Below are 27177 nucleotides of genomic sequence, written 5' to 3' on the forward strand. Positions count from 1 at the left end.
GGTCTGACCCCTGCTGAGTCACCAACCTCCTAAGGACCTTGTCTCCCTTCATGTAATGGGTAAATGACTGACCTCAAGCATCTAATCTGGGTTGTTGTCTAAGTGATAATAAACAGAGTGTCCAGAACAGTGAAGAACTCACTTAGCAACCCAGCCTGCTAGTGTTGGAGGAGCTCAACCCCGCCTGCTAGTGTTGGAGGAAGGCATACCACCTGGATGGAAGGGGGCAGCAGCAAGGTAGCAGAATAGCATCAAAGTCCCTGCTCCCTCCATGTGACATGGCCTGGCCCACGTATCACCTCCAGAAGGAAGCTCTACTTCACATTACTCCAGATCGGCCACCGCCACCAGCTTCCCCCGCAAGACACCAGCTCTTTGCCTCTCTGCAGTGATGGCTGTTCATCCCACTGCTTTCTGCACCCTCCCCCAGGCTGGGTGCCTCTCAGAGATGGAGCCTAGTTTCCCCACTGTGTCCCCAGTGGATGGACCAGAGCAGAATGCAAATCCTCGGAACCCTCACATGCTGTTGGCTACTGTCAGCCCAGCAGACGCCTGCTCTGGAAAATGATAGCCAAAGCAATTCCAGGACATGTGAGGCATTCGTTCCCTTGAAGCTGCTTATAGCGAGGATGCTCTTTCCCTGGGCACTGAGAACCATGGCTTACTGAGCCACAGAGGGGCGACCCTGTTGGGGCTGGGGAGCTCACAGACTCCAGGAGCCACAGTTGCCAGCCATGCCATTTCTACTCCTTAGCTATAAACTGATGTTTTAAAAAACTTTGTTTTTTTATCTTATTTTTCTTAAATAAGGCCCTTTAATATTTCACACAATAATGGTAAAAAAAACCTTAAAGAACAACAATTTTTAAACCCTGATGATGGCCAGTTTCAAGAAACAATATAATCTACTTCATGAACAATTAAGATCTTGCCTGTCCCTTTGCTTTTTTCTAAAATCTGGAAGAATGAAGAATTTTCTATTCAACTATGAAGTTTAAAACTTTTCCATTTAACTTAAGATACCTAAGTATAAAGTTTTAAGTTCCCCAAATATATTCATTTTTGTGATGAACAGAAATGCATTTTTGAGTGATGTGTTTTTAACAGAGAATGGAGATTTGGGTCAAGACAAAAATACAAAATACAGTAAAAGCAGACAAAAAACATGCATGCAGTTTAACTGTACCATTCAAATTCCAGTTTGCATTGGTTTCTTCTGTTTTAAATGAAACGATAAGGAGATGAAACCCATCCCTCTGTGTTCTTGCAACAACATCCTGAGCACGAAAAAAACCTTGTTATTTAATTGCTATATAAGATAGAGATAAATAATTGTTTACCACATTTTAAAGCAACTTTTAATAAGTAAACTGGGTTATTTTTCAAAAGCACAGATAACACAGAGAAAAGGAAGGGTGGGCAATGAGAAGACCCTCCCCCTGCCATTTTTTACCATCCTCTTTCCAGACCTGAAGGGATGGAGGAGGAGAAAAGCCTTTTCCACTCTTTAATATTTTCTACTTCTTATATTTCTACAGATTTCCCCCTGAGGTTACCATTCTGTGTTTTATTTAATACTGCCATTCAAATAGTTTCTCTTCCCTTATTTTATCCAAATATCATCAAGCATTCAGTTTTCAGTGTGTTTTTTTAACTGGACTGTAGGAGGAAGAAGTCAGATTAACACTGTGAGAAATGACTCATATTCCATATATAGCTAAATTATTTAAACCCTTCAAGGTACTAAGTTACTAGCAGTCCCACTGGTGACTCTAACTGCTGCTGTAATGTCTGTGACCCCTTCAATGACCCACATAACTGGACCAAACTTCTCACATTCCTTCTTGCTGAATATTTCCCCTTTCCCTTTTACTTCACCTTCCCCCACCTGTGCCAGTTTGTGCAGTGTCTGTGCCCCCCGACCCCACTGTAGGAATGCCTTTCTATGCTTGGGCTCTCTTTAAGACAGTGAAAGAAAACAAGAAATGTGAAGGCACAGTATAAAAGCAAATATTAAGTTCTCCTAAATCTGTTTACTGTGCCTACACATAGCTCCTTCTAACCCTTTTGGCCTCTAGGTTTTCTGACTTTCAGTAATTCCCCAAAACACCAAATTTTCTCTCCCCTCCATGCTACATTCATGGTTTCTACCTATTTCTTTACATCCTTAATGACGATACATACCAGCCCATTGCTATGCTATCTTCAGCATTTGAAAGCAAATTTTATTTTGTGAAAGAAAAGGCTGCATATGAGTTAACCTTAAATTATAACTTTAAAGAGATTTTTAAACAAAGACAGAAATAAGGCTATACAAAATTCATATAGACATATTTATTGTTTTAAATAAAGGTTCTTTTCTCTTTCCTAATTCTAATAACCCTACTTTACAACACTCTCCAAGTGGTCTATCCATTAGCAGATTCTTTTCAGTCTTTCTATAGCTTGTATACATTTGATTCAAAGACAAATAAAATGACTTACCATTGATTCTTCCTGGTTTGAAACATTTCTGATATTTGTAACTAGTTCTTTATTCTGGAAAAAAGAATAAATTCTATTTAATATTACTGCATTTCTATGGGGATAATTTGAACAATTAAGAAAAAATGTGTTATGAAAAAAGTACAAATTTGAAAGGTGAACATCAGAGAACAAATTTCACTGTATCCCAAACATGAATAACAATATCCTGCTTTGGAAAAATTACTTCCTTAATCAGGAGAGTGGCTATGGTTGGTGGTGGTGGGGGGCGGGGGCGGGGGCGGGGGCGGGTGGCGTGGGATACCAGGAACTAAAAGACAGCTCCAGGTGCTAAAATATTCATCAAGCCACATACTTGTGATATGCACACTTTGCTACATGTTCATTACATATTATAAATTTTTAAGTAATCCCTTTAAAAATTTTACCAAAGATATATTTTCATTTCAGAATTTATAGAACAGAAAACAAGTTAAAATGACCCATAGGCTCACGACTCAGGAATGATTGCTGGTGACACTTTAGAATCTGACCTTCCACACGGGGAGGGAGCAAGTGCACACAGAAGGAGAGGGCGTTCCGGAGAGCTAAATGCTGACAGCCTGTGCTAAGAGCAGCAGACCACCGAGTGAGCACTGTGGTCGCTGGTAACCCTGACTCGTGCTGCACTGGCAGAGTGATGGAGCTGAGAGAACAAGTGAGTTGACAGCAGGTCAGTGGAGGGACAGTGAAGGGACACTGCCACAGAGGGGTACAAAGAAATGGAACGATGGTGCCAACACCTTACTCCTTGGGCACTATGACATTCAGAAAGATTTAAGTCTAAAAACTAACAAATTAAGCACCTTAATGAAATGCCTGGTGAAACAGAATTTAAGCTGATATTTGTATACACTGGAAATAAAATAAACTCTGCTTTAACGCGGCAAGACAAGGTACTCACGTATAATGAGGGAAACACCTGTAGGTTACTGTCGCAATCTAAGTTTTCATTTTTTGTTGTCCAACATTCGATGTTCTTGAAATAATTACCACAAAAGTCTTCACCAACACTTTCATGTTTTTGTGACAGCTCCTACCCAACGTAAAGTTTTGTTATAATGTATTTCCATACTTATCCAAGAAGATAAATAAAATTTAATATCTAAATAACACCTAAAATTTATTCAGTTTGGACACTTGAAAATATGCAGAGCAAGGTATGGAAAAAAAGGTTTGAATATAATTTTAAGTAAAATTGAGAAACCATAACATTTTAGTCATTCCAATGTGCTCAGAGACAGTAATACATAATACAACCATAATCTTACAGTAAAAAGTGTTTAAGGTGTTTTGAAATACACAATACTTTGTCCTGGGGCTACTTCCATCTTATACCAAGTATAAACGACCTTAGAGAGAAAGAAAGCAGCATTTAACAAGGAGGAAAGACAAACCAGACACTTGGCAACACGGAGCAAACGTGCAAACACAACTGAGGGCAGGGGACACATTTGTTCACACACAAGGACCTGGGGTTCTTCCTGCCTATATCCAGGAATAAAACCTAATGGCAACTCCCAGTCACCAAAAAAGGGTAGGTGGGCTTCTACCGGCCAACTATGGGACAACTTGAGCAAAATAAGTAAAAACGGTAATAGACTATAATCCACAATGAAGTAAAAACCAGTGAGTCCATACTGATGACTGACTGCAAGGTAAGACAGAAGAAAAAAGAGAGAGGATCTCATAGCAGAATGCTAACACATGTAGGAGAAAGCAGATTAGAAAATCACCATGTAGCAAAGATCAGTAGAAACTGGAGAAAAATCAAAGGATGTGGACTTATGAGGAACAGGATACATATTTACATACAAAGTATTTTTTTCCCAAATTACTGTTAATAACAAAGAGAAAAGTAGTCACTTTACAGTGGAGGAAACTGGCAGACACTTCCCCAACCAACTGACCAAACATGGGACAAACCTGAATTCTCTGGTCTGTCTGTCTGCTCAAAATATAACCTTAATCCAATCATGGGAAAACATTGGGAATACTCAAATTTAGGGACATTCTGTAAAAATAAATGGCTTGTACACTTCAAATATATCAATGTCATATCATGAAAGACAAAAACAAAAACAAAACAAAAAACAAAAAAAAACTACAGAAATGCAATGTGATTCTACACTGGTTCTTATACCAAGAAAAAAAGAAAAGGGGAAAAAAAACCCTGCTAAAAGAGATGTTATTGGGACACTGGAAAAATTTTAATAAGGTCTATTTATTAGGTAATAGTATTGTTATTGATGCTAAATGTCCTGAATTTGACCACTGTACTTTGTAATCTAACTGAATATTGTTGTTCCTAGGAAACACATAATATACACTGAAGTATTTAGCGTGAAGGGGTAAAATATTTGGGAATAAAATTAAAAAGGCAGTATTCAAGGAAAATGACATCTTTCACCTCAAATGAAAAGATAATAGAAATAAAAGTATGGAAATCCACACATTATTCAAACTAGAAGCCAACAGACCCAGATCAGCTGAAAAGGAACCATGGGGAGCGGCACCGGGAGAAATGCTGGGGTGGAAACACTCACGCCTGGGAAATCCTGCAGGTCCGGGGCAGGACACACCCAGGCTGCCCCTCTTCCCCTCTCTCACAGCTCCCCGCCTTCTCCCCACCCCCACCCCAAACTCCCTGATGGGTCCTTTCCTTCCTCACCTCTTTCTGAGACCTGCTCATACTAAATCTATGTATACTTAAGTAAGTTCTAGGTGTTATGTTACTAACTTTTTTAATAAAGTGAAACTTATACTTCTTTCCTAAATTAAGTTTATTTTGGTTTGTATGTGACCCATTGTCCTTTTATCAGTGGTTCCTACATATCTGACTTAATAAACATTTACTATCATTTTTCATAAATACAAGGAAACTAAAAGATTTGTATTCTGGCCCTGGTTGGGTAGTTCAGTTGGTTAGGCTGTTGTCCCAATATGTCAAGGTTGTATGTTTGATCTTTGATCAGGGTACACAAGAATCATGTTGGGAACCGCCCTGCCTGGTTTCAGAAGCTGTAGGCCCCCATGGCTAAGGCTGAGTGAGAGACCTTGGGTCCTTAAGCCACTGAGGAGACAAAGCTTGTCTCTGTGGCAGGGATGCTGACTCTGCCCCCTTTACTTCACCCTGCTTGGCCCCTAGCCTGATCAGTTAGCCAATGATGGGTAAGAATCTTCAAGGGAGGGATGACCTAAGACAGGCATGGTCACGAAGGGGCCCCTAGGGAAGGACTTCGGGGGCTATAGAAAAAAAAGGGTGATGGATCCTCGCCCCTTGGCTTTGACATAGCCTGAGTCTTCATTCTGTCTGCGAGAAGTCTCCTTATCTCTTGGCTGCCTTACTTACCCTGCCTGACTTAAGTATGAAACAATGACAGAGGGTGGTGCAGCCCTGTGCTGGAAGGGGTGGGTTCCCTGGGCCACCAGACCTAAGAAAGAATGCGTAAAATCCTGTGAAACCTGCTTTGCTAAGAATGCCCTCAGTTTTTTCAAAAGGGTCTGAGCAGGAAATGAGTTTGTTTCCCAAAGTTTTATAGCCCTTTAGCTAACTGACCCTGACTCAGAATAAGCCCTCGTAGTTCTTTGTATATTACCTATTGTTTGATCCTTACTGCCTTACAATGATTGATGAGCTTTACCCGTATTCCTGTATAAATTGAACCCAATAAAAGCCCATTGAGGAAAAGGCTCTTGGCCTTTCTCCTTTGAGAGATTGGCCACCTTTCTTCCCTAAGCACAGCATGTCTTGGTAGACTTATTCTCATCTGTGGAGGACTGGGGCGGGGGGGGGACGGTGCTCTGCAGGCAGAGCCCCCCCACAGAATCAACCAATGAATGATAAATAAGTGGAATAACAAATCAATGTTTCTCTCTCTTTCTCCCTCCCCTTCCTCTCTCTTTCTCTAAAACCAATAAAAATTTTTTAAAAAGATTTCTTAAAAAAAAAAAAGATTTGTATTCTTCTCAGGAAGCATATACTTTGATAGGATTAAGGTACATATTATATAAGGCCCAAAATATCTCTGTGGCACTATAATCTATATTTCTAGCCTCCTCACAAGATGAGCTAATAAATTTTTATACTTATAATTTTCCTTCATAGCTTTATATACACACATTAAAAATTTGTGTTAATGAGATATCATCTCACACCTATCAGAATGGCTATCATCAATAACTCAACAAACAACAAGTGTTGGCAAGCCTGTGGAGAAAAGGGAACACTCATGTACTGTTGGTGCAATTAAATTGGGCAGCCACTGTGGGAAACAGTATGGAGGTTCCGCAAAAAATTAATACAGCTACAGCATGACCCAGCAATTCCTCTTCTGAGTAATTTATCCAAAAAATATGAAAACACTAATTCATGAAGATATATGCACCCCTATGTTCACTGCATCGTTAACCATAATAGCCATGATATGGAAACAACCTAGTGTCCTTCAGTTGAAAGATTTGATGTGGCACATACATACAATGGAATATTAGCCATATAAAAGAATGAAACATTGCCATTTGTAATAACACAGATGGATCTTGACAATATTATGCTAGGTAAAATAAGTAGGACCAAAAACTGCGTGATTTCACTCACACTTGGAATAAGTAAGAAAAGGTAACAAACGAACTAACAAAACAAACAGAAACACGCTAAAAACCAAGAGTATGGTGGTTATCAGAGGGGAAGGGGGGCTGGAGAAGGGCAAATTGGGTAAAGGGGGTCAAATATAAGGTGACAGAAGGAGACTAGACTTTGGGTGATGAACACGCTACAGAGTACACAGATATCAAATTATACTGTTGTATACATGAAATTTATATAATGTTATTAACCAATATTACCTCAATATAATTTTTTATTTACTTTTAATGTTTTATTGATTTTTAGAGAGAAGAAGGGAGGAAAGTGGGAAGGGGAGGGGAGGGAAAGAAACATCCATTTGTTGTTCTGTTTATTTATGCATTCATTGATTGATTTTTGTGTGTGCCCTGATCAGGGATTAAACCTGCAACCTTGGAGAATCAGGATGATGCTCTAACCAACTAAGCCTCTAGGCCAGGGTCTATAAATATAACTTTAAAAAAAACTGTGTTTTACTTACATTCAGCTGAGAATATTCATTTTGACAGGTATAATGCTTCAAATGCCACTCTATGGTAAACTTCACAGGCCCGGAACAATGGAATGACTTAACTGTTTAGGAAAAGAAAGTCTCAATTTTCAATAATAATATATATACTCCAATATAAACTTCAGGTTTCAAGAATGTCATTTAAAATAGGCTACCTGAATAAAACAGTAAGTAAAACATACTTAATTTCTCCAAAAGTCACTGAAAAATGAGACAGGTAAATTCATCAAATTTAAATAGAATCAGTTAACCAAAAGTTGCTATACTACTATTGCATCTATATGTAAAGTCCAATGTCAAAAATCAACCGAGTGGCCAGACACGTTGACACTGCTTACTTCAGCCTAAAACGTTCTCTTCACTGACTTACTCATTCAAAACATACTGAGCAAGCACCCCTTGTGTGCCAAGAAGGGACATAATGGGAATCTAGAACAGTCTCTGTCCTTTACAGAGGTATCAGGGGAACGGAGGGTTAACAATTAACAGGCCCCGGCATGAAGAATGGGGTGCTGCCAGGCTTGCTGGAGGAGGAGGCCTATAACTGAAGAAGGAGCAGGAGTTAGCAGGTGAGGAGGGCGGAAGAGGACATGCGACTGCTCAGGGTAAGTGAGTGCCCGGCATGAGTACACCTGTCTGAAACCAGCGTGCAATGCTTAGAACACAGAGAAGGAGAGCTGGAGAAAAATTCATAAGGGTATTATGCTCTGCTGGGGAGTTTTCCTTTTTTCTGAGTATTACAAAGGACCACCAAATGTTTCAGGCAGGAGAATAACAACACTACACAGACTGAAGAGAATTAAGTCTAGAATAAGACAAAACTCTTTTGAAAGTGCTGTTACAACATGGCATCAAGTCATCAGAGAGAGGGCAAAGAAGCCACAGCATCTTTTATGACCTAGCATCTTAAGTGACATAGCACTACTTCTGCCATATTCCACCGGTCAGACCAACCTTGATATTATAACGCAGAGGACCACATGAAGTCATGAATACTAGGAGGCAGGGGCCATTGTGAGCCATTATGAAGGTAACCAAAGGGAACTCAAACTGAGACCAGAAACTGACTTCCAGGGGCTGTGACTGGTAGAATGTCAAAGGCACAGCACCCAAGAGTTGGGAGCTACATGGAGAAAAAGTAAATGAACTCTGCACAGATAGCCCATTGGATGTCTGGCTGCATAGGAGCCTGCCCACGCACAGGGAGAAGCCCAACAATTCTGAGTAGTTCAGAGGCCTCACTGAATACATCAAGCCCTGGGGAGAGACACGGAAGGGTCACACCTGACAGGGTGCTAAGTCAGCCCTGGAATAAAGGCTGCTCCAGATTCATCCTAAAAGAATTTAAAATATAATTGGAAAGGATCTGATAGCATGTTAGATGCCCTTTATCAGACTGAGGAAGTTTTTCTAGTTTTTTTTGAAAGTTTTTATCATGAATGAGTATTAAGTTTTTCCTAATACTTTTCTGTATATATTGAGTGATTATATAACATATGTTATTGTTAATATAATTACATTGAGAAATGTTCAACAGTAGCTCTATATGATGGCATCTTGAATGAGGCAGCAAATGAGTGGTCACCTAAGGGAAAGCCAGAAGACTGATCCACCAAACAATAAGGCCACACACCAAACGACCCAATGCTTAGCTCGCAGGCACTAAAATCTGGCTCTGTGAGAACACTGAGACTCAGTCTCAGGTTTTCACCAAACCACCAATGCAGATATATAAACTAGAACATCCTATTACTCCCTTAAATGAACAGTAACTGAAAATGAAAGCGTGACTTCTGGTCAAGATGGCAGCATAGGTAAATACGGCTCACACAACCACAAACAAATTACAACTAAAATATAAAACAACCATCACTCAGAACTATCAGAAATCAAGTTCAATGGACATCTGACAACTACAGAATTAAAGAAACCACATCCATCCAGAGTAGTGGGAGGGGTGGAGATGTGGAATGGGCTGGTCCCACATCCATATGCAGTAGAAAAAACTCGGGAGGGACTTCTCAGTAGTGAGGAGTCCCAACCCCACACTAGGCCCCCAGCCCAGGGTTCTAGTGCCAGGAAGATACGTCCTCATAAGTTCTGGCTGCAAAAACCAGGGGAGGATTGAGTTAGTGGAAGAAACTTCTGGAGTCCCAAGCAGTTCCTCTTAAAGAACCACACATGGACTTACACAGACACACACCTTCTGGCTTTAGCACCACTGGTGTAGTAGCTTAAAAGGCATACAGGGAGGAACTGAAGTGTCTGGCATCTAGGTGGGAGCTGGGAGACAGCTTTCTCCCAGAGAGAAATGCAGGCAGAAGCCATTGTTACTTTTCGGAGCCCTCCCCCCACAGATCCACGGAGCTATATTTGAGATTCCATCTACCTGGCTAACACTTGTAGGCCCTGCCCTAGAGATCCCCTGGGAGTTTGTCCTACCCAACTTACTGGTCCACCAAGACTGTTAACCACAATTTTTCATACAAATGGCTGGTCTTGGCTCACGCTTCACAACTTCTTAAATCCTATCAAACAAGAAACAGCTAAGTGGCCCCAGGCCCAGCACTAGCAGCAGCCAGCCTAGATTCACAACTTGACTGTAGCTGGGAATCTCCAAGCCCAGCACAAATAGCAGACATCTCAGATTGCTTTATAGCTCAGGCAGGGTGGCCCTGAGCAGAACATAGTGGGGGGCTCACCTTGGCCTGCATACCAGGGAAACCCCATAGCTGGTGCACCCAGCAGACAGCTACAGACCACACTGGAGCACCATAACCTTGTCCCTGCACAGCTGACTCTCCAGAGGGTGGAGGCCAGTGGTTATAGCCAGTCCTTGCAGGTGACTGACCTGGGTTAATTCCCTCCCATTGTCTGCCAACAGCAAGCAAGGCTCAACTACAAGACGGTGTACTCAGCCCATATGAAGGGCACACCTTGAGTAGCCAGCTTGGGTGAAAGGCGAGGCTGTGCCACTGGACCCTACAGGTCACCTACTGCATTAGGCCATGCTATCAAGGCAAGGGGGTTATAGCAGCTCTACCTAATACACAGAAGCAAACACAGGGAGGCTGCCAAAATGAAGAGACAAAGAAACATAGTCCAAATGAAAGAACAGATCAAAATTCCAGAAAAAGAACTAAACAAAAGGAGGTAAGCAATCTATCACATGCACAATTCAAAACACTGGATGTAAGGATGTTCAAGGAACTTAGTGAGGATCTCAACAGCATAAAAACAGACACAGTCAGAAATGAAGGATACACTAATTGAAATAAAGAACAATTTACAAGGAAACAACAGTAGAGTAGATGACGCTAAAAATCAAACCAATGATTTGGAACATAAGGTATTAAAAAATAACCAATCACAACAACAAGGAGGTAAAAGAATCCAAAAAAATGAGGATAGTTTAAGGAGCCTCTGGAACAACTTAAAGCATTTCAACATTCTCATCATAGAGGTGCCAGAAGAAGTAGATAAAGAGCAAGAAATTGGAAATCTATCTGAAAAAAACAGTGAAAGAAAACTTCCCTAAGTTGGTGAAAGAAATAGACATGAAGTCCAGGAAGTACAGAGTCCCACACAAGACAGATGCAAAAAGGCCCACTCCAAGACACATCATAACTAAAATGCCAAAAGTTAAACACAGAATGTTAAAAGTAGCAAGAGAAGTGCAGTTGGTTATCTACAGTTGCTTACCATAAGATTGTCAGCTGATTTCTCAAAAGCAGCTTTGTAGGCTAGAAGGGATTAGCAAGAAGTATTCAAAGTCATGAAAAGCAGGGACTTACAGCCAAAATTGCTCTACCTAGCAAAGATATCATGTAGAATTGAAGGGCAGATAAAGAGCTTCCCAGAGAAGAAAAAACTAAAGGAGTTCACCATCACCAAACCTAGATTGATTGAATGCAGAGACCTAAAAAGAAAGAAATGGATGGGTAACAATGAACTAACTCTCTCCTGTTAGCATGCCACCCTGGATGACCAATTGTGATGAGAAGGCTGTTTGGTGAGCCTAGCACCAGAACAAGGAGGCTCAGGTGGATGCTACTTCCACACCTGCTGGCCACATGTCTTCACACTTTTGCTAACTCCTGCTGCTCATTCTTTCTTCAGATATCTTGACTGTGGTCTACTCTTAGGCTGATCTCTGACATTATGTATGGACTTTTTTTTAAAAAAGATTTTATTTATTTTTTAGAGAAGAAGGAAGGGAGAAAGAGAGGGACAGAAACATCGATGTGTGGTTGCCTCTCGCAAGCCCCCTCCTGGGGACCTGGCCCACAACCCAGGCATGTGCCCTGACTAGGAATCGAACCCACAATCCTTTGGTTTGCAGGCCGGCACAGCCAGGCTGTGTTGACTTTTTTAAAAAAATCAAATTCTGTGTCTCATTGGTCTATATAACTTTTTCCCTACATAACCTCTTTGTACCAGTCTTTTAAATCTTATTTGTCTAGATATTGAGACATAAATTCATTAAAGCAATCAGATGCCAAAGTTTTTTCTTCACCCACTTTGGACTTCAATTTCCTCTTAACCAGCTCCTATAAATGCTGATGATCTGATATCACCAGGCTGCTTTGAACCACCTCTGCTTTGTAGCTGATGGCTGGCCCACTTCCCTCAATAAAGACCCATGTATGGCAGACTTGACCAACAAATGACCAGAGCATGGAGTGACAGCAAAAGTACTCATGGCTTTGGATTCCCAGGAAGCCAAACTTTGTTACCCCCCCCAACCCCCCCAAATTTCTCCTCAGCCCAAAACTTTAACCCTGGTAAACAAATTACCTAGTCAAGGTATGGAAACACAAAGAGGAAGTTGGACCACATTAAACATGATCCAATTTAAACTCATTAAAAACACTGAAATCTCAAGATCCTCACACAGCAGTGTTCACATGGACAACACAGTCCCTCACAAATAGTTTCACTTTCATAAGTCCTAAAAGCCTAATGAAAATGTTAGCTTCTTGTACTTTTTATTTATACTATGATCAAATATATGTATTTTAAAAATTTTGAGGGGCAAAAAGGTTTTATCACAATTATGACATTTCATATACTTATAAAAGGAATTTATCTAGTTTTAAAAGCTGAGATCTAGAGTCAAATTTCACAGAAGTCAAATACTTTTTTGCTGAAGCCAACTTTATTGGACTTTAATTATAATTTTTAAAGAATGATCATATTATATGTTCTGAGACAGAAAAACCTATTCTTGAAAATAAGCAAGACTTGATGGAAACAAAAGAAACCCTTAAAATGTTAGAACCACTTAAAAACAAAACATTTGCCTAGCTTATAAAATACAATATTATTATAAATGCTTACATTAATGTATTAGTTTATAACATATTTACATGTTACTTGTCTATAATAGAGTTATGTTAGTATTGTTACCTTATAAAACTTACCAGAAAACTTGATATCAGTTGAGTTATACATAATTTTCCTAAATATCAAAGGCCCTGATTTCTAAAATGAAAAACAACATAGAAAAATCATGTTAAAATTTTCTTCCCTACTGTTTCCAAGAGTATAGCTTTATTCTGGAAAACATGTAGTTCTAATCCTTGCTGTCCTCCCTATGACCAGAATGATTACTTTTAAAAAATATAAATCTGATCACATCACTCATTTGCTTAAACCCTTGCCCACATCTCTCCTCCCTGAAGTTGGCAGGAAGCTCTGGAATGCCCCTCCCTCCACGTCTCAGTCAGGGGCCAGCAACACCTAGGAGGTGAGGGCTGCTGCCAGCATGGCACCGTGCACCTGCAGTTGGTGTCTGTGTGACAGTACTTCTGATAAAATACCCAGCCCTTTCCCACACTGTGCACTTACAGCAGACCAGTGAGAAACTGCAGCTCATACAGCCCTCCATCATGAGGGCCACTCACTTCTCTAGGACCTTTCTTTCAGCTCCTCCAAAGTATGATACTCCTTCCACTCAAAAATGTACTTAAAAACTCTTCCCTGTCACTCTTTCTTCACTTCATCAATTCCTTCTTACCCTCCAAAGCCCAGTTCCAAAGTCCCTTCCTCAGGAAGTCTTCTACCATCCCCCACACCAGGCCAGGACCTCCCTTATATGTTCTCTAGGACCCATTCTTCTTTACAACCCCTCCCACAACTAAAACTAGAAAATGTACATGTTAGTTGTTAGATGTCTGCCCTCACCAAGAATAAAAATGCTGTGAGAAGGGACTGTGTTAAATTAACAAGTGGTTAGGAATGAAAGAAATACAGAACAGGCAGCTCTTTCCTGAAAACCCCTCCACCTTCCCCAACACAGTTTCAACAGTAACTATAAATAATGGAATCCCCAGCCCCTGATCAACAATAAAACCCACAGCCCAGATCCCTCCTCTGAGTGCCAGATCCAGCTGCCTAAAGGTCATGACCACTGGGATTTCTGACACCCATTCCATACCAACCTTCCCTAAACCATACATACTCCTCACCACCTCTTCCGGCACTATTCATATTGGTTGTAGATGATGCCACCCCGTCCCCAAGGCTCCTTCCAGTTACCTCACCTCCACTGCCCACCCCCAAGACATGCCTATTTATCTCATAAACACTCCCCAAACTTAGCTCTTGCTCTCCATTCCTGGTACCACTGCCCTTAACTCAGGCCCTCAACATTTTCTGCCTCCACTTCCGCAATAAACTAACTGGTACCTTTGCCTCCAGATCTGATCCTGAGATACCAGCCACAGTGGAGCTCTCTTAAAGCTTGGGTTTATTAAATCCTTCAATGGCTCTCCCTCATTCACACCCAAAAGGTGCTACGAGTGGCCTGGGGGCATAACCCAACTTATAAATGTTTTGTTTTGTTTTGAGCAAACGAGGGGCCCTTTTAAAAACGTCTTTAATTCATTGACATAATACAAATATGGATTCTGACTTTTAAAAAAGTAGACCTGGCAGTTCATGCCTAGTCTGCCATATAGTATCCATCAGTGGGGCTGGATGGCAGTTACCCTTTTCATAAGGGGCATGCAACCTTAGTCCACTGCACACCCCCCACCGCTCCCTCCAGTCCTGAACCCAGCTCACTTCACTCACTAATACTATTTATCTCAGACCTCTCAGGTCCTTGAGTTTAAACCCCTGGCATCGGGTTCAAGGCCAAGCTGAGACACAGAAGGCTTATCTTATGGTGGCCTGAGTCTCCTGTAACACTCCTGACAGAACAGCACTCAGCAGAAACAATAGCAATTTTTTTCAGTGCTGCTGCTCTACTCACTCCTTCTTCTTCACCAAGGAAACACCTACTCATCTTTTAAGACCCAGCGAGCCACCAACTCCAGAAAGTGGGACTGGGTGCTCATGTAATATCCCAAGAACGCCACCAGGTACGTAATTCCTACTTAGGAATCTGCTGTCCTTACTGTGTGGGCTTTGTGAGAAAAGGGACTGTTTTCTGAAATTCACCTTTGCAACAGCAATGGCCAGTGAAGTGCATGGCACACAGTAGGTGCTTAAACTATTTGCTGATCTTTACAATCAAAACCACCATCGGACAGATTTGTAGTACAAATGAAAGGAAGCTCTACTCTCAGGATCTGAAGTTCTGAAAACTTGAAATAGGAAAAAAATTCAGCCCATTCTTTGCAAAGAAGGGCTTTATGGACTGCTCCTGACTTGAGTCACACAGGACTACAAATTATGTGGAACCAAGGAAAAGTGTCTCTTCTTCAGGCAGGAATCAAAGTCATTCCGTCTCTGCGGCCTTTGGAGTTTTGCCATTCAAAGTATCCTTGGCAAAGATCCTTATAGATATGGTTAAGTCATTTAACAATCTGTATGCAGCTGATTCACTTCCAATATTGTTCACTGCCTTAGTTTAATGACACTGCCCATTCACTTCAGAAGCTGAGTATGGTTCTCCGAGCTTTGCTTCTTACTGATCAGACAAACACAACAGACATGTGCAGGCTCTACCACTGCGGCACAAAAGAGGGCACTAACCCACTAGGATCCTGTTAGAAATGGTTGCCCTGGGTCGTAAAGATTCTTAAGATTGCTCCTTTCGTTCTTATGTGCAGCTTTTATGTTGTGGGAAACATAGTTTCTGATACTACTTTTTCTGGTTGAGAACACCAAAATATGAGTTTTTGCCTTTATAACTTGGACATCATTTCCATGGGTGTGGGAAATACGTCAAAGATAGTCGAGTCATCCCATCTAGAGATAACTCTTCGATTTCCGGTCCCTTTTTAACACGACTCTCCAAAATGCTACCTCCTGCGCTTGCCCACATCCATCCCCCATCCCACATCTGTCCCATACCCACTGGACGCCAAATGCTGAGACGCCTATCCTGGAGGGAGAGTTCCCACAGACTGCGGCCTGCACACTAGCCCCCAGACGCTCTATCTGCACACCTAGGGTCCCAGAACTGCGGAACTCTGGGGCCCACGAACGGGGAACAGGGTGGGTGGCTCCGGCGGGTACCCCTCCCACATGCAGAGAAAGCGGAAGCGGCATGCGCACTTTCTTCTTTCTGCCGGAACTGAACTGGAGTCTCCTGCGTAGCCTCACGGTGTGGCCTGCGAACAGTCCGGAGAGCGGTCCGGGATGTCGCTGAACACAGAGGCCAGGGTCAGTCCTCAAACGAGTCCTGAAAGGGCTACAGAGCAACCGACCCCCGCGCGGACGGACCCGTCACCCCCACTCCCCGGCTGGGAGAGGACGGGCGCCCGCGGGACGGAGCCTGCCCGGGGACGCGGGCCCAGTGGTACCACTTACGTCGCTGACCGTCATTGCCCAGAGCCCAGGCTCGGGGACGGCGCGCACAGCCACCGGGGCCCAGCATAGCAGGCAGAGCGTGGCGCGCAGCAGCAGAGTCCTCGCCGGCGGGCGGCGGCGCGAAGCGGCCATCTTGACGATGAAGCCACCAGGCTCTTCCGCAGCACCTGTGCCGCTCCGCCCCGAGGCGAGGGTGTTCGGTCAGGGGAGCCCGGGCCGGGTGGCAGTGGGAGGAGGAGCGGGAGCGTGGGAAGTAGGGCGGGCGTGCGGGGGGCGAGGCCAGGGCGGGGGCGGGGCCAGGGTGAGGGCGGGGTCGGAAGGGAGCCTTGAGGCGGGGCTCTGGGCTGGTCTAAGTGAAGGCGGGTTCAGAAGGGAGCAGGTCTCTTGTCCCAGATTCCGCCTTGACACTAGGGTTCTCGGCCTTGAGTACGGGGTGGAGTTCCAAGTTAAAGCACTGTTCGGTGGGTCTCAGTTTCCTGTATCCGCTGCACTTGCCTCTATCTGGGTCCTCTCAGCTTAGAGGAAACAGATGGCTCTGTAAATTCATGAAACGTACTTTGAGGTCGGGGTCAGCAGAACCCAAGGCATTGTGCTTTGAACAGAATAGTTAAAAATTTTCAGAACACATAAAATTTCCTTATCACTTTAAAGTTCAGAGGGGCAGGGCGTTGGGGTGCTTTGTCCAGCATTTTTGGCCATGAAGCTGAATAAATGTATTGTTGTCAAAGAGAACTATTTTTATTATTATTATCGAATGTAAATAATGTCAAGAGGGAGAATACAACCCTGGATTAACATTGTTGTTAACGTACACTAGGATGGATTTATAGTTCAGAGTCCCTGGCTGTCTTATCAGTCACCCTGGCCACTTTCAGCAGGTAATTGAGGGTCTAGTGTGTACTGGAGATTGCACGTTCTTCCGCCTTTCCCAGCAAGCAGTGTTGTGCCTGTGTCGGTGGGAGTAGCGGTGTGAGAGGAACATCCATCACAGATTTAGAGGGTAGGTCAGGTGGGAAGAGAGGACATGAAATGACATTAGGATCTACAGAAATTAGAAGTGAGTTAGCTGTGGGAGCCAGGAGTAGGTTTGAAGGCGTTTTGGTTAAGAACAGCCTGTGCCAAGGCCTGGGGGAACTGTAAGACCTTCCAAATGACTAGATTTTGGTGTGAGATGGACATGGGAAAGACTGGGAATAATTAAACAGAACCAGAACATACAGGTCTTCTTAAGCCCCATTAGGAATATAGTGCTTTAGTCTAAGGACATCAAACAGGCAATCATGGTTTTTAAGCAAGGTTGATGAGGTGACCGGAAATGTCATTTTTGTTGTCATATGAAAACTGTTAAGGTGGGCAATAGAATGACTAGTTAAAGAATATTTCAAAAATTTTATGACCAGTTAAGAATAAGGTGCAATAATTTAGAGTTGGTGATCTTGACCACAGAAGTAGCTGTGAAGATGGAGATTTTGAAGATACTACAGACATGGGGGTGGAGAATTTAAATAAGAAAACCTGGTGATTGATTAGATATTGGGGCTTAGGAAGGAGAGGCTGGTATCATGGTTTCTGGCTGGAAAAAGTGACCTATGGAACATCCAGAGGAGGAGAAAATGTGAACACATTAGGCCCAAGCTCCCCCTGGGAGCAATATAGTGAAAATGACTCTGATGTTGGGAAAAGCAATTGGGAGTTTGTGGTCATCCTCATGTAGACAGAGTTTGAAGAAGGTGAGGCTGCCAAGGAAGACCAGAAGAGTGGGAGGAGAGGAGCAGTGGAGGCTGGATCCTGAAGAATAAAGGGTCATGAAAGGCATAATCAGCAGTTGGGACTCAACCCTGGCGGTATAGGAAAGTCACTGAGGAGTTTTACAAAATACCCAGTTATCAATCAATTCTGGAAAGATTGGAAGTGAATATAGTATAGTTTTTAGTCTACCTGGATATTCCCATAATCCTCCCCTAAGATAGCATAACCCAGAAACCACAGGCAGTATGCATAACACATCAAGACAAAGTATCCCCCATAAAGGTGCAAATACAAGTAGTTGTTATCAAGTAGGAAGCAGGGGGAACAATGAGATACCAGATGGACCCAAGATAGGGAAATCCCAGATTCCTCCCAGGTACTCACTGGAAATCCAAGTTCGGAGGCAGAACAGAGGAGGAGCTCCCATGCAATCTGATTTGCAAGTAAAGGCAAATGTTTGGAAGGTTCTGCAGAAGTCTGGGCCTTATACATTCTTGAATCTAACAAGTGTATACTTTCATACAAACAGTGTTCCATGATGAAGAGAAACTTGGAAGCAGAATTCAAATTTAGCAGGACAGGAACAATATGAGAGAAAGAGAAGATTCTGATAAAAGTGGATGAGGTAAACAGAGCCAAGAGATCGGAGCAAGTTCAAGGCCATTTTTTTAAAGTAGTTCATAAAAACAACAGGGAGCTGTAGAGGATGAAGCTAGAAATTGTATTCAGTACTTCCTAAAAGTTTAAGAAAATTAATTTAATATAAGTTGAGCAATAGTGAAATTTATATGGAAATATAAAAGAGAATATGGAGCAGAATATATCCCTTCAGGGAATGAAAGCATACCAGAACGAGGTACCCACAAAAGAGCTGAAACTGCAAACTACTATTTCAAAATGAATTGAAAAATTAGTAAAATGAAAGGAAATAGGTGGTAGAATTCAGGAAAGAATTAGAAATGAAAACTCAGAGATAAAGACAAGTAGAAGGAATACGAGGGTGAATAAAAATCTTAAAAATATAGAGAAGGTAAAAGTGAGATGAGTATTAAAATCCAAAATAAATGAAGATGTAAAAGTTGAAAACATATTCAAATAAAAACTATGAGACTTTTTAATTCTCACCTGAGGAAATGTTTGTTGATCTTAGAGAGGGAGAGAGAGAAACATCAATTGCTTGCCTGCTGTACATACCCCAACTGATTAAACCTGCAACCTAGGTATGGGTCCTGACTAGGAATTGAACTTGCAAGCATTTTTTGGTGTAGGGACAAGTTTCAACAACTGAACCACTGGCCAGGGCAAAATTAAGAATTTTTGAAAGAGAAGATCCTTTGTGCATTCAGGTAAAAAAATGAAGAGTCTAAGAAAAACTCAGATTGCCATATAAAATTTTGATAATAATACTTTGTACCAGAAGACAATGAAATAGCATCCTTAAGTTACGCTGTGAAAGAAAATGAGCTCTAAGGGCTTTTTTTTTTTTTAAAGCAAATACATTTTTTTAAAGATTTTATTTACTTATTTGGAGAGAAGGGAAGGTAGGAAGAAAGAGAGGGAGAGAAACATCAATACAAGAGACAAACATTGCTCACTTGCCTCTGAGATCCCCAACCAGGGACCAGGCTGGCGACCCCGGCATGTGCCCTGGCTGGGAATTGAATTGACAACCTTTTGCTTTGCAAGATGATGCCCAACCAATTGAACCATGCTGGCCAGGGTTCTAAGGGTTTTTTAAAATTCATCCACATGCCAGGTACAAAAATGTTGCCAATAGAATTATTTGTATTGGTCCCAAACTGGAAACAACCCAAATGTCCATCAGCACTAGAATGGATAAACTGTTCTTCCAACTGAATTCAGCAATGAGTGAATGAGCCACAGCTATAGAGTCACATGACCGAATCTCACAAAGCGCGACATTGGGCTGAAGACAAACACAAAAGGATACACATGGTATAGTTATGTTTTCATTTACAAAAAGTTCAGAAACAGGCAAAACTAACTTATGGTGTTAGTAGCCAGGATGATATACAGTGAGTTGGATTCTGCAGGGCCTCACCCAGTTTGAGCCATGGTTCTCATATTGGCCAGCGGTACTTCCCAATGAGTACTGATGGGGCCTTTGAGGTTCTGTAATTCTGATCTGTCAAATGCCCCTTGGTGGGTAATACTGCCTGAAGAGGGATAAGAAGTTTTCTCCAGGGGCCAGCAATGTTTTTTCTCTTGATCTGAGTGCTGGTCTGTGGCGGATACTGGCCAGCAGTATTCATCCCTGCTGCCCATGCTTGTTGAAACACGAGAAAAACATACCCAGAGACAACAGGGTCCTGTGGGGAAACAGGGACAAAATGGCCACTCTCTCTAGGGGAGAGCGTTCCATCTTTCCACCCAAGCAGGTTTTTATTAAGAATTACAGACACAGTTTGTGGATTCACAGTCTGGCAGGAAAGATCAAAAGGAATAGATAATATTCAAAGGGACTGACAGAACTCCTGCTGGGATTCTGGGAAGTTTGGAGTTTTATCATCTGAAAGGACTATAGGGCCCAAAAGTCTAGTTTTGGTTTCCTGTCTGTGCCTTCATATTCTAATTTAATAACATCCTTCAGCAAGCAGATCCCACAGGATCTTGCATATTCTATGTTCCAGGCCTGATTACCCCAGGGGTCCCCGATTCTGGTCTGGGCTGTTTCGCCCTTGCTATTTCCGCAGGCCTGAGTCAGGCAGAGGAGACAAAGTCAGCCAGGAGACTTGGAATGCTTACAACTAAGAACAAGGACTCAGGCTTTGACAAACCCGAGGGGGCAGGGGTCGATGTCAATCACCCCTTCATTTCCACAGCCCCGAGTCTCTTCCCTGAGGCCTCCTCATGATCATGCCTGTCTTAGGCAATTCCCCCCATGGGAAATCTTACCCGTCATTGGCTAACTGATCAAGCATAGGAGGCCAGGCACAGAACAGGCAGCGTTCATGCCAGGGAAAAAAGTTTTGTTTCCTTAGTGGCTCCTGGTCCGGAGGTCTCTCACTCAGCCAAAGTCATGGGTGAGGGGGGTTACAGCTTCCTGAGACCAGGCAGGGCAGACCCCAACACTGGTCACATAGGAGAGTTAGTTCAGTGTACCAATCTGTACACTTAGTTGTGTATTTTTCTAAATGTGTGTTAACCTTTAATTAAAATGTAAAAGAGAAGAGATAAAAGAAAATATATCCATATGCCTATTTTTGCAAAAATAAAGGAGAAATAAAACTGAAATAATGAAATGGGTTAGTTATAGATAGGATGGAAGGATTAGAAATAAGAGTCACTTCTATTATACTTTTTGTTGGTTTTGACTTTTGAATCTCATTAATGTTTTACATACTGAAAGAATTAGAATAAAGAGTTCTGGCCAACATGGAGGCATAGGTAGAAACGCTTTGCTTCCTCACACAATCAAAAGAGGATATCAAACAATCTAAAAAACAATAAACAACCAGAAGTGCCAGAAAATCAAACTGCATGGAACTCCAACAAACAAGAAGTTAAAGAAACATTCATTCAGACCTGTAGGAGGGGCAGAGGTGGGAGACCAGCAGCGAAGTGGAGACAACTCACGGCGAGGCAGTGGACCGTATGGGCCAGGCAGGGCTGACTGAATGGGAAACCAAGACTCAAAGTAGCTGTAAACTACTGTGGGGGTTGCCATGACGGGTGAAAACCCCAGTCTCACACGAGAGTTCGTTGGAAAGTGGGGCTAGAGAGGAGCAAACAAGCTGCATCATTCCCTCTCTCGCCCTTCCCCCACAGAGACCACCACAAAGAAGCCAAGAGGGCTGCCCTGCCATGACCAATACCTAAGGCCCCGCCCCTTAAAACGTAACAGGCATGTGGAGACAAAGAAATATGGCCCAAACGAAAGAGCAGATCAAAGCTCGACAAAAAGAGTTAAGTGACAGGGAGATAGCCAGCCTATATGATGCAGAGTTCAAAACACTGGTAATCAGGATACCCACAGAAATGACTGAGCTTGGGGGTAAAATGAAGGATGAAATGAAGGCTACCCAAAGTGAAATAATGCAAAATATCCAGGGAACCAACAGTGAAGGGAAGGAAACCAGGATTTGACGATTTAGAACAAAAGGAAGAAATAAACATCCAGTCAGAACAGAATGAAGAAACAAGAATTCAAAAAAATGAGGAGGAACTTAGGAACCTCTGGGACAACTTTAAATGTTCCAACCTCTGAATCATAGGGGTGCCAGAAGGAGAAGAACAAGGGCAAGAAGTTGAAAACTTATTTGACCAGATAATGAAGGACAACTTCCCCAATCTGGTGAGCGAAATAGAATTCCAGGAAATCTAGGAAGCCCAGGGAGTCCCAAAGAAATTGGACCCAAGGAGGAACATACGAAGACACATCATAATTACATTGCCCAAGATTAAAGATAAAGAGAGAATCTTAAAAGCAGCAAGAGAAAAGGAGACAGTTACCTACAAAGGAGTGATCATAAGACTATCAGCTGGTTTCTCAAAAGAAACCTTACAGGCAAGAAGGGGCTGGAAAGAAGTATTTGAAGGCAAGGACCTCCATCCAAGATTACTCTATCCAGCAAAGCTATCATTTAGAATGGGAGGGCAGATGAAGTACTTCCCAGATAAGGTAAAGTTAAAAGAGTTCATCATTACCAAGCCCTTATTATATGAAATATTAAAGGAACTTATCTAAGAAACAGAAGAAGATAAAAAACTATGAACAGTAAAATGACAACCAACTCACAACTATGAACAACTGAACCTAAAAAACAAAAACTAAAACTAAGCAAACAACTAGAACAGGAACAGAATCAGAGAAATGGAGATCACATGGAGTGTTTTCAGTGAAGAGGGGGAGGAGAATAATGGAGGGGAAAGGTACAGGGAAGAAGAAGCATAATTGGTAGGTATAAAATAGATGGGGAGAGGTTAAGAATAGTATAGGAAACAGAGAACTCAAAGAACTTACATGTAGAACAAATGGATATGAACTAAGGGGGGATGCTGGAGGGCTGGGGGATGCAGGGTGGAGGGAGGATAAAGGGGAGAAAAAATTGGGAAAACTAATAGTATAATCAATAAAATATACTTTAAAAACCCCTATAAATAAAAATAAAAATTTAAGCCACTCTTCTGAAAACCAGAATTAAAATAAAATCAATAGAGGAGCTAAATGGAATAAAATTAGAAACAAGTGAACATACATAACTTTCAAATGAATAAACATGGCACAATGAAGGGAGAAAACAACTTTCTCAAGAATTTTTTTTTTTTTACTTTTTTATTAAATTTGTTGGGGTGACATTGGTTAGTAAAATTACATAGGTTTCAAAGTATACAATTTTAATGTATTGTGTTGACCACCCTAACTCTCCTTCTATCACCATTTATCCCTCCTTTACCCTCTTCTACCTCCCTCCATACACCCTCTGGTAATCATCATACTGTTGTTTGTGTCTGAGTTGGGTTTTTTCTTCCTAATCCTGTCACCTTTCTTGCCCACCCCCACAATCCTCCTTGCTTCTGTCAGCTATAAGTCTGGTCTCTATGAATCTGATCCTGTTTTGTTAGTTTATTTTGCTTGTTAGTTCCACATGAGTGAAATCATATGGAAATCATTGTCTTTCTCTGACTGGTTTATTTCACTTAGCATAATGCTCTCCTGGTTCATCCATGCTGTTGCAAAGGGTAAGATTTCCTTCTTTTTTATGGCTGAGTACTATTCCATTGTGTAAATCTCTCAGTTGCTCTGTCCTCTCGGATTTTGTGTTGCTTCTAAATCTTGGCTTTTGTAAATAATGCTGCAATGAACATAGGGGTACACATATTCTTTTGGATTAGCATGTTGGGTTTCTTTGGATATATTACCAGCAGTGAAATTGCTAGGTCATAAGGCAGTTCCATTTTTAATTTTTTGAGGTAGCTTCATACTGTTTTTACAGTGGCTACACCACTCTGCATTCCCACCCATAGTACACAGGGGTTCCCTTTTCTCCTTGTCCTCACCAGCACTTGTTTGTTGATTTATTGATGACTGACATTCTTATAGGTGTGAGGTGATATCTCATTGTGGTTTTAATTAGCATTTCTCTGATGATTAGTGACATTGAGCATTTTTCATATGCTTATTGACCATCTGTGTGTCCTTGTTGGAGAAGTGTCTCTTCAGGTCCTTTGCCCATTTTTTAATTAGATTTCTTGTTTTTTTGGTATTGAATTTGGAAAAGGTCTTAATAAATTTTGGATATTAACTCCTTATCAGATGTATCGTTAGCAAATATGTTCTCCTATTTAGTAGGCTGTCTTTTCATTTTGTTGATGGTTTCCTTTGCTGTGCAAAAATTTTTTAGTTTGATGTAGTCCCATTTGTTTATTTTTCTTTTCTTTCCCTTGACTGAGGTGATGTATAAAAGCTGATGCAGACACTGGCCCGCAGGGTCCAAGTCATTATGGATGAAATGAGACATTCATATGGACTACCAAGTCCAGTGGAGGAAAAGGGACAACATGCCTTTTCTCTCAAGGGGAGCAAAAGCCTTGGCCCTTGCTGTGACCTGCCTTTATTGGGTTTCTCAGCACATTACATGATGGTCCTCATTTACTGTGCACAGGTTCACTTTAGGTGGTTACCTTTTATAGAAAACAAAGGAGCCAATGCTGCTAATCACATCACAGAAGAGAGATATTTGCAAATGAAAAGGCAAAAGTGGTTGAACTGGTTACACTCATCCTTAGAAGGTTTAGCATGGATTTTAGGAAGTTATTTGTAGTAAATGTCCTTAATTCAGGGTGAGGGAGTTTTTAGCAAAAAGCAAGACTCGAAGTGGCCTAGGCACATTGCAGGCCTGATTCCCCACAAGAGAACCTATCCATGGGCATGGGTCCTGTGCATCTCTGAGTGGGAGCTGGGCCCATGCCACACAGAACAGTCTTCTACATGTTCTCCTATTTAGTAGATTGTCTTTTCATTTTGTTGATGGTTTCCTTTTCTGTGCAAAAAATTTTTAGTTTCATGTAGTCCCATTTGTTTATTTTTCTTTTCTTTCCCTTGTCTGAGGTGATATATAAAAACTATATTGCTAAGAGAAATGGCTGAGATTTTACTGCCTATGTTTTCCTGTAGGATTTTATGGTTTCAGGTCTACCATTTAAGTCTTAAATCCATTTTGACTTTATTTTTGTGTATAGTGTAAAAAAGTGGTCTAGTTTCATTTTTTTTTGTGAGTACCTGTCCAATTCTCCCAATACCATTTACTGAATAGAGTATCATTACCTGATTGTATGTTTTTCCCTCCTTTGTAAAAAATCAATCATAAAGGTGTGGGTTTATTTCTGGGCCTTCTATTCTGTTCCATTGATATATGTGTCTGTTTTTATGCCAGTACCATGCTGTTTTGATTACTATGGCCTTACAGTATAGTTTGATAATAAAGTGTGATTCCTCCAACTTTGTTCTTCTTTCTCAGATTGCTGTGGCTATTTGGGGTCTTTTGTGGTTCCATATAAATTTTTAGAATATATGTTCTAGTTCTGTGAAATATGCCACTGGTGTCCTGATAGAAATTGCATTGAATCTACGAATTGTTTTGGGTAATATGGACTTTTTAACTTTCTTAATTCTTCCTTACCATGAACATGGTATATGCTCCCACTTATTTGTATCTTCTACAGTTTCTCTCTTTAGTATCATAATTTTCCAAGTGCAGGTCTTTTACATCCTTAGTTAGGATGTAAAAGGTTTATTCATAGGTATTTTATTTTATTTTATTTTTTGATGCAATTGTGAACGGGATTGTTTTCTTCCTAGTTCATTATTGATGTATAAAATGCAAGTGATTTCTGGATGTTTATTTTGTATCCTGCTACTTTACTGAATTCATTTATTAGTTCTAGTAGATTTTTGATGGACTCTTTGGGGTTCTGTATATACATGTTGGGGACCACCACCTCTGGTTCTTGCAGCAATAACCCTCAGGCAGTATGGACTGAACCTGGTTGCAGCACCAGAAGTCAAACGTGGCTGGAGGGAAGTAGCAGCAGGTTCCCAGGGGAAGGCATCCCAGAACATGATCCTTTGTACAAGGTAAACAAACCTATTAATCAACTTAAGCAATTGTATTCTGCTTATTGAAGCATTTAGCTTTGGAGCCAGGCTGACCTTTACATACGTAGTTTATGTTTAACTCACATCCTGCTTAGTAGTTGTACATCACTTTGTTAGCTCTAGAGGACACTGTCTTTTTCTATAAGATAAGAAAGTTGTGCAAAGATTTATGTGGCAACTGACACTCCCTGTTCTCTGTTTCACAAACTATGTATGCTTTTGTACTGAAAACCAATTTTCCAAGCTTAGGGGATGATTTACGATGAATAAGAATCACAAGGTACCTGGGGAAAAACGAATAAAAGCCCTGTGAGAAGATTGGTCAGGAGCACTCTCTCTCTACAGAGGGCTGCTCCCACTTTCTCTCTCCAGGGAGAACAGTTCAAGGTGGGCCTGGATAGTCTTTCATATGCATCTTGGGAGACTGGCTGGACCAGAATCCAACATACATTCTTATGTCATCTGCAAATAATGACAATTCTACAGCTTTCTTTCCAATTTGGTAGTAGTTTTTGGTGGAATCTTTAGGATTCTCAATATACGTTATCATGTCATCTGCTAATAATGACAATTTTACCACTTCTTTTCCAATTTGGATGCCTTTTATTTATTCTTTTTGTCTGATTGCTGTGGCTAGGGCTTGTGGTACTATGTTGAATAAGAGAGGTGAAAGCAGACATTCCTGCCTGGTTCTCAATCTTAGGGGGAACGCTTGTAGTTTTTGACCACTGAGTGTGATGTTGGCAGTGGGTTTGCCTTTACTACATTGAGGTATGTTCCCTCTGTTTCCGCTTTGCTGAGAGTTTTCATCACAAATGGGTGCTGGATTTTATCGAATGCTTTTTCTGCATCTATTGATATGATAACATGGTTTTGTCTTTCATT

At 41.5% G+C, this 27177-nt stretch overlaps 1 protein-coding gene across 2 annotated transcripts in view; it reads right to left on the reverse strand.

Annotated features, from left to right (window-relative positions):
• Positions 1–16692, reverse strand: part of TMEM87B (transmembrane protein 87B) — a 51625-nt gene extending 34933 nt beyond the window's left edge. The window contains exons 1-6 of one of the 2 annotated variants that reach the window (XM_028516334.2): positions 16425–16692; positions 13085–13145; positions 7632–7723; positions 3428–3559; positions 2485–2538; positions 1187–1277 (exon numbers count right to left, since the gene is read on the reverse strand). In XM_028516334.2, the coding sequence (XP_028372135.1) occupies positions 1187–1277; positions 2485–2538; positions 3428–3559; positions 7632–7723; positions 13085–13145; positions 16425–16556 (562 nt within the window). In that variant the 5' untranslated portion in view covers positions 16557–16692. The remainder of the gene's footprint in view (positions 1–1186; positions 1278–2484; positions 2539–3427; positions 3560–7631; positions 7724–13084; positions 13146–16424) is intronic. The other variant, XM_028516333.2, reaches the window with a different exon arrangement.
• Positions 16693–27177: the final 10485 nt, after the last annotated feature.

Source organism: Phyllostomus discolor, chromosome 6, assembly GCF_004126475.2.
Source record: "Phyllostomus discolor isolate MPI-MPIP mPhyDis1 chromosome 6, mPhyDis1.pri.v3, whole genome shotgun sequence".
NCBI classification, from domain to species: Eukaryota; Metazoa; Chordata; class Mammalia; order Chiroptera; family Phyllostomidae; genus Phyllostomus; species Phyllostomus discolor.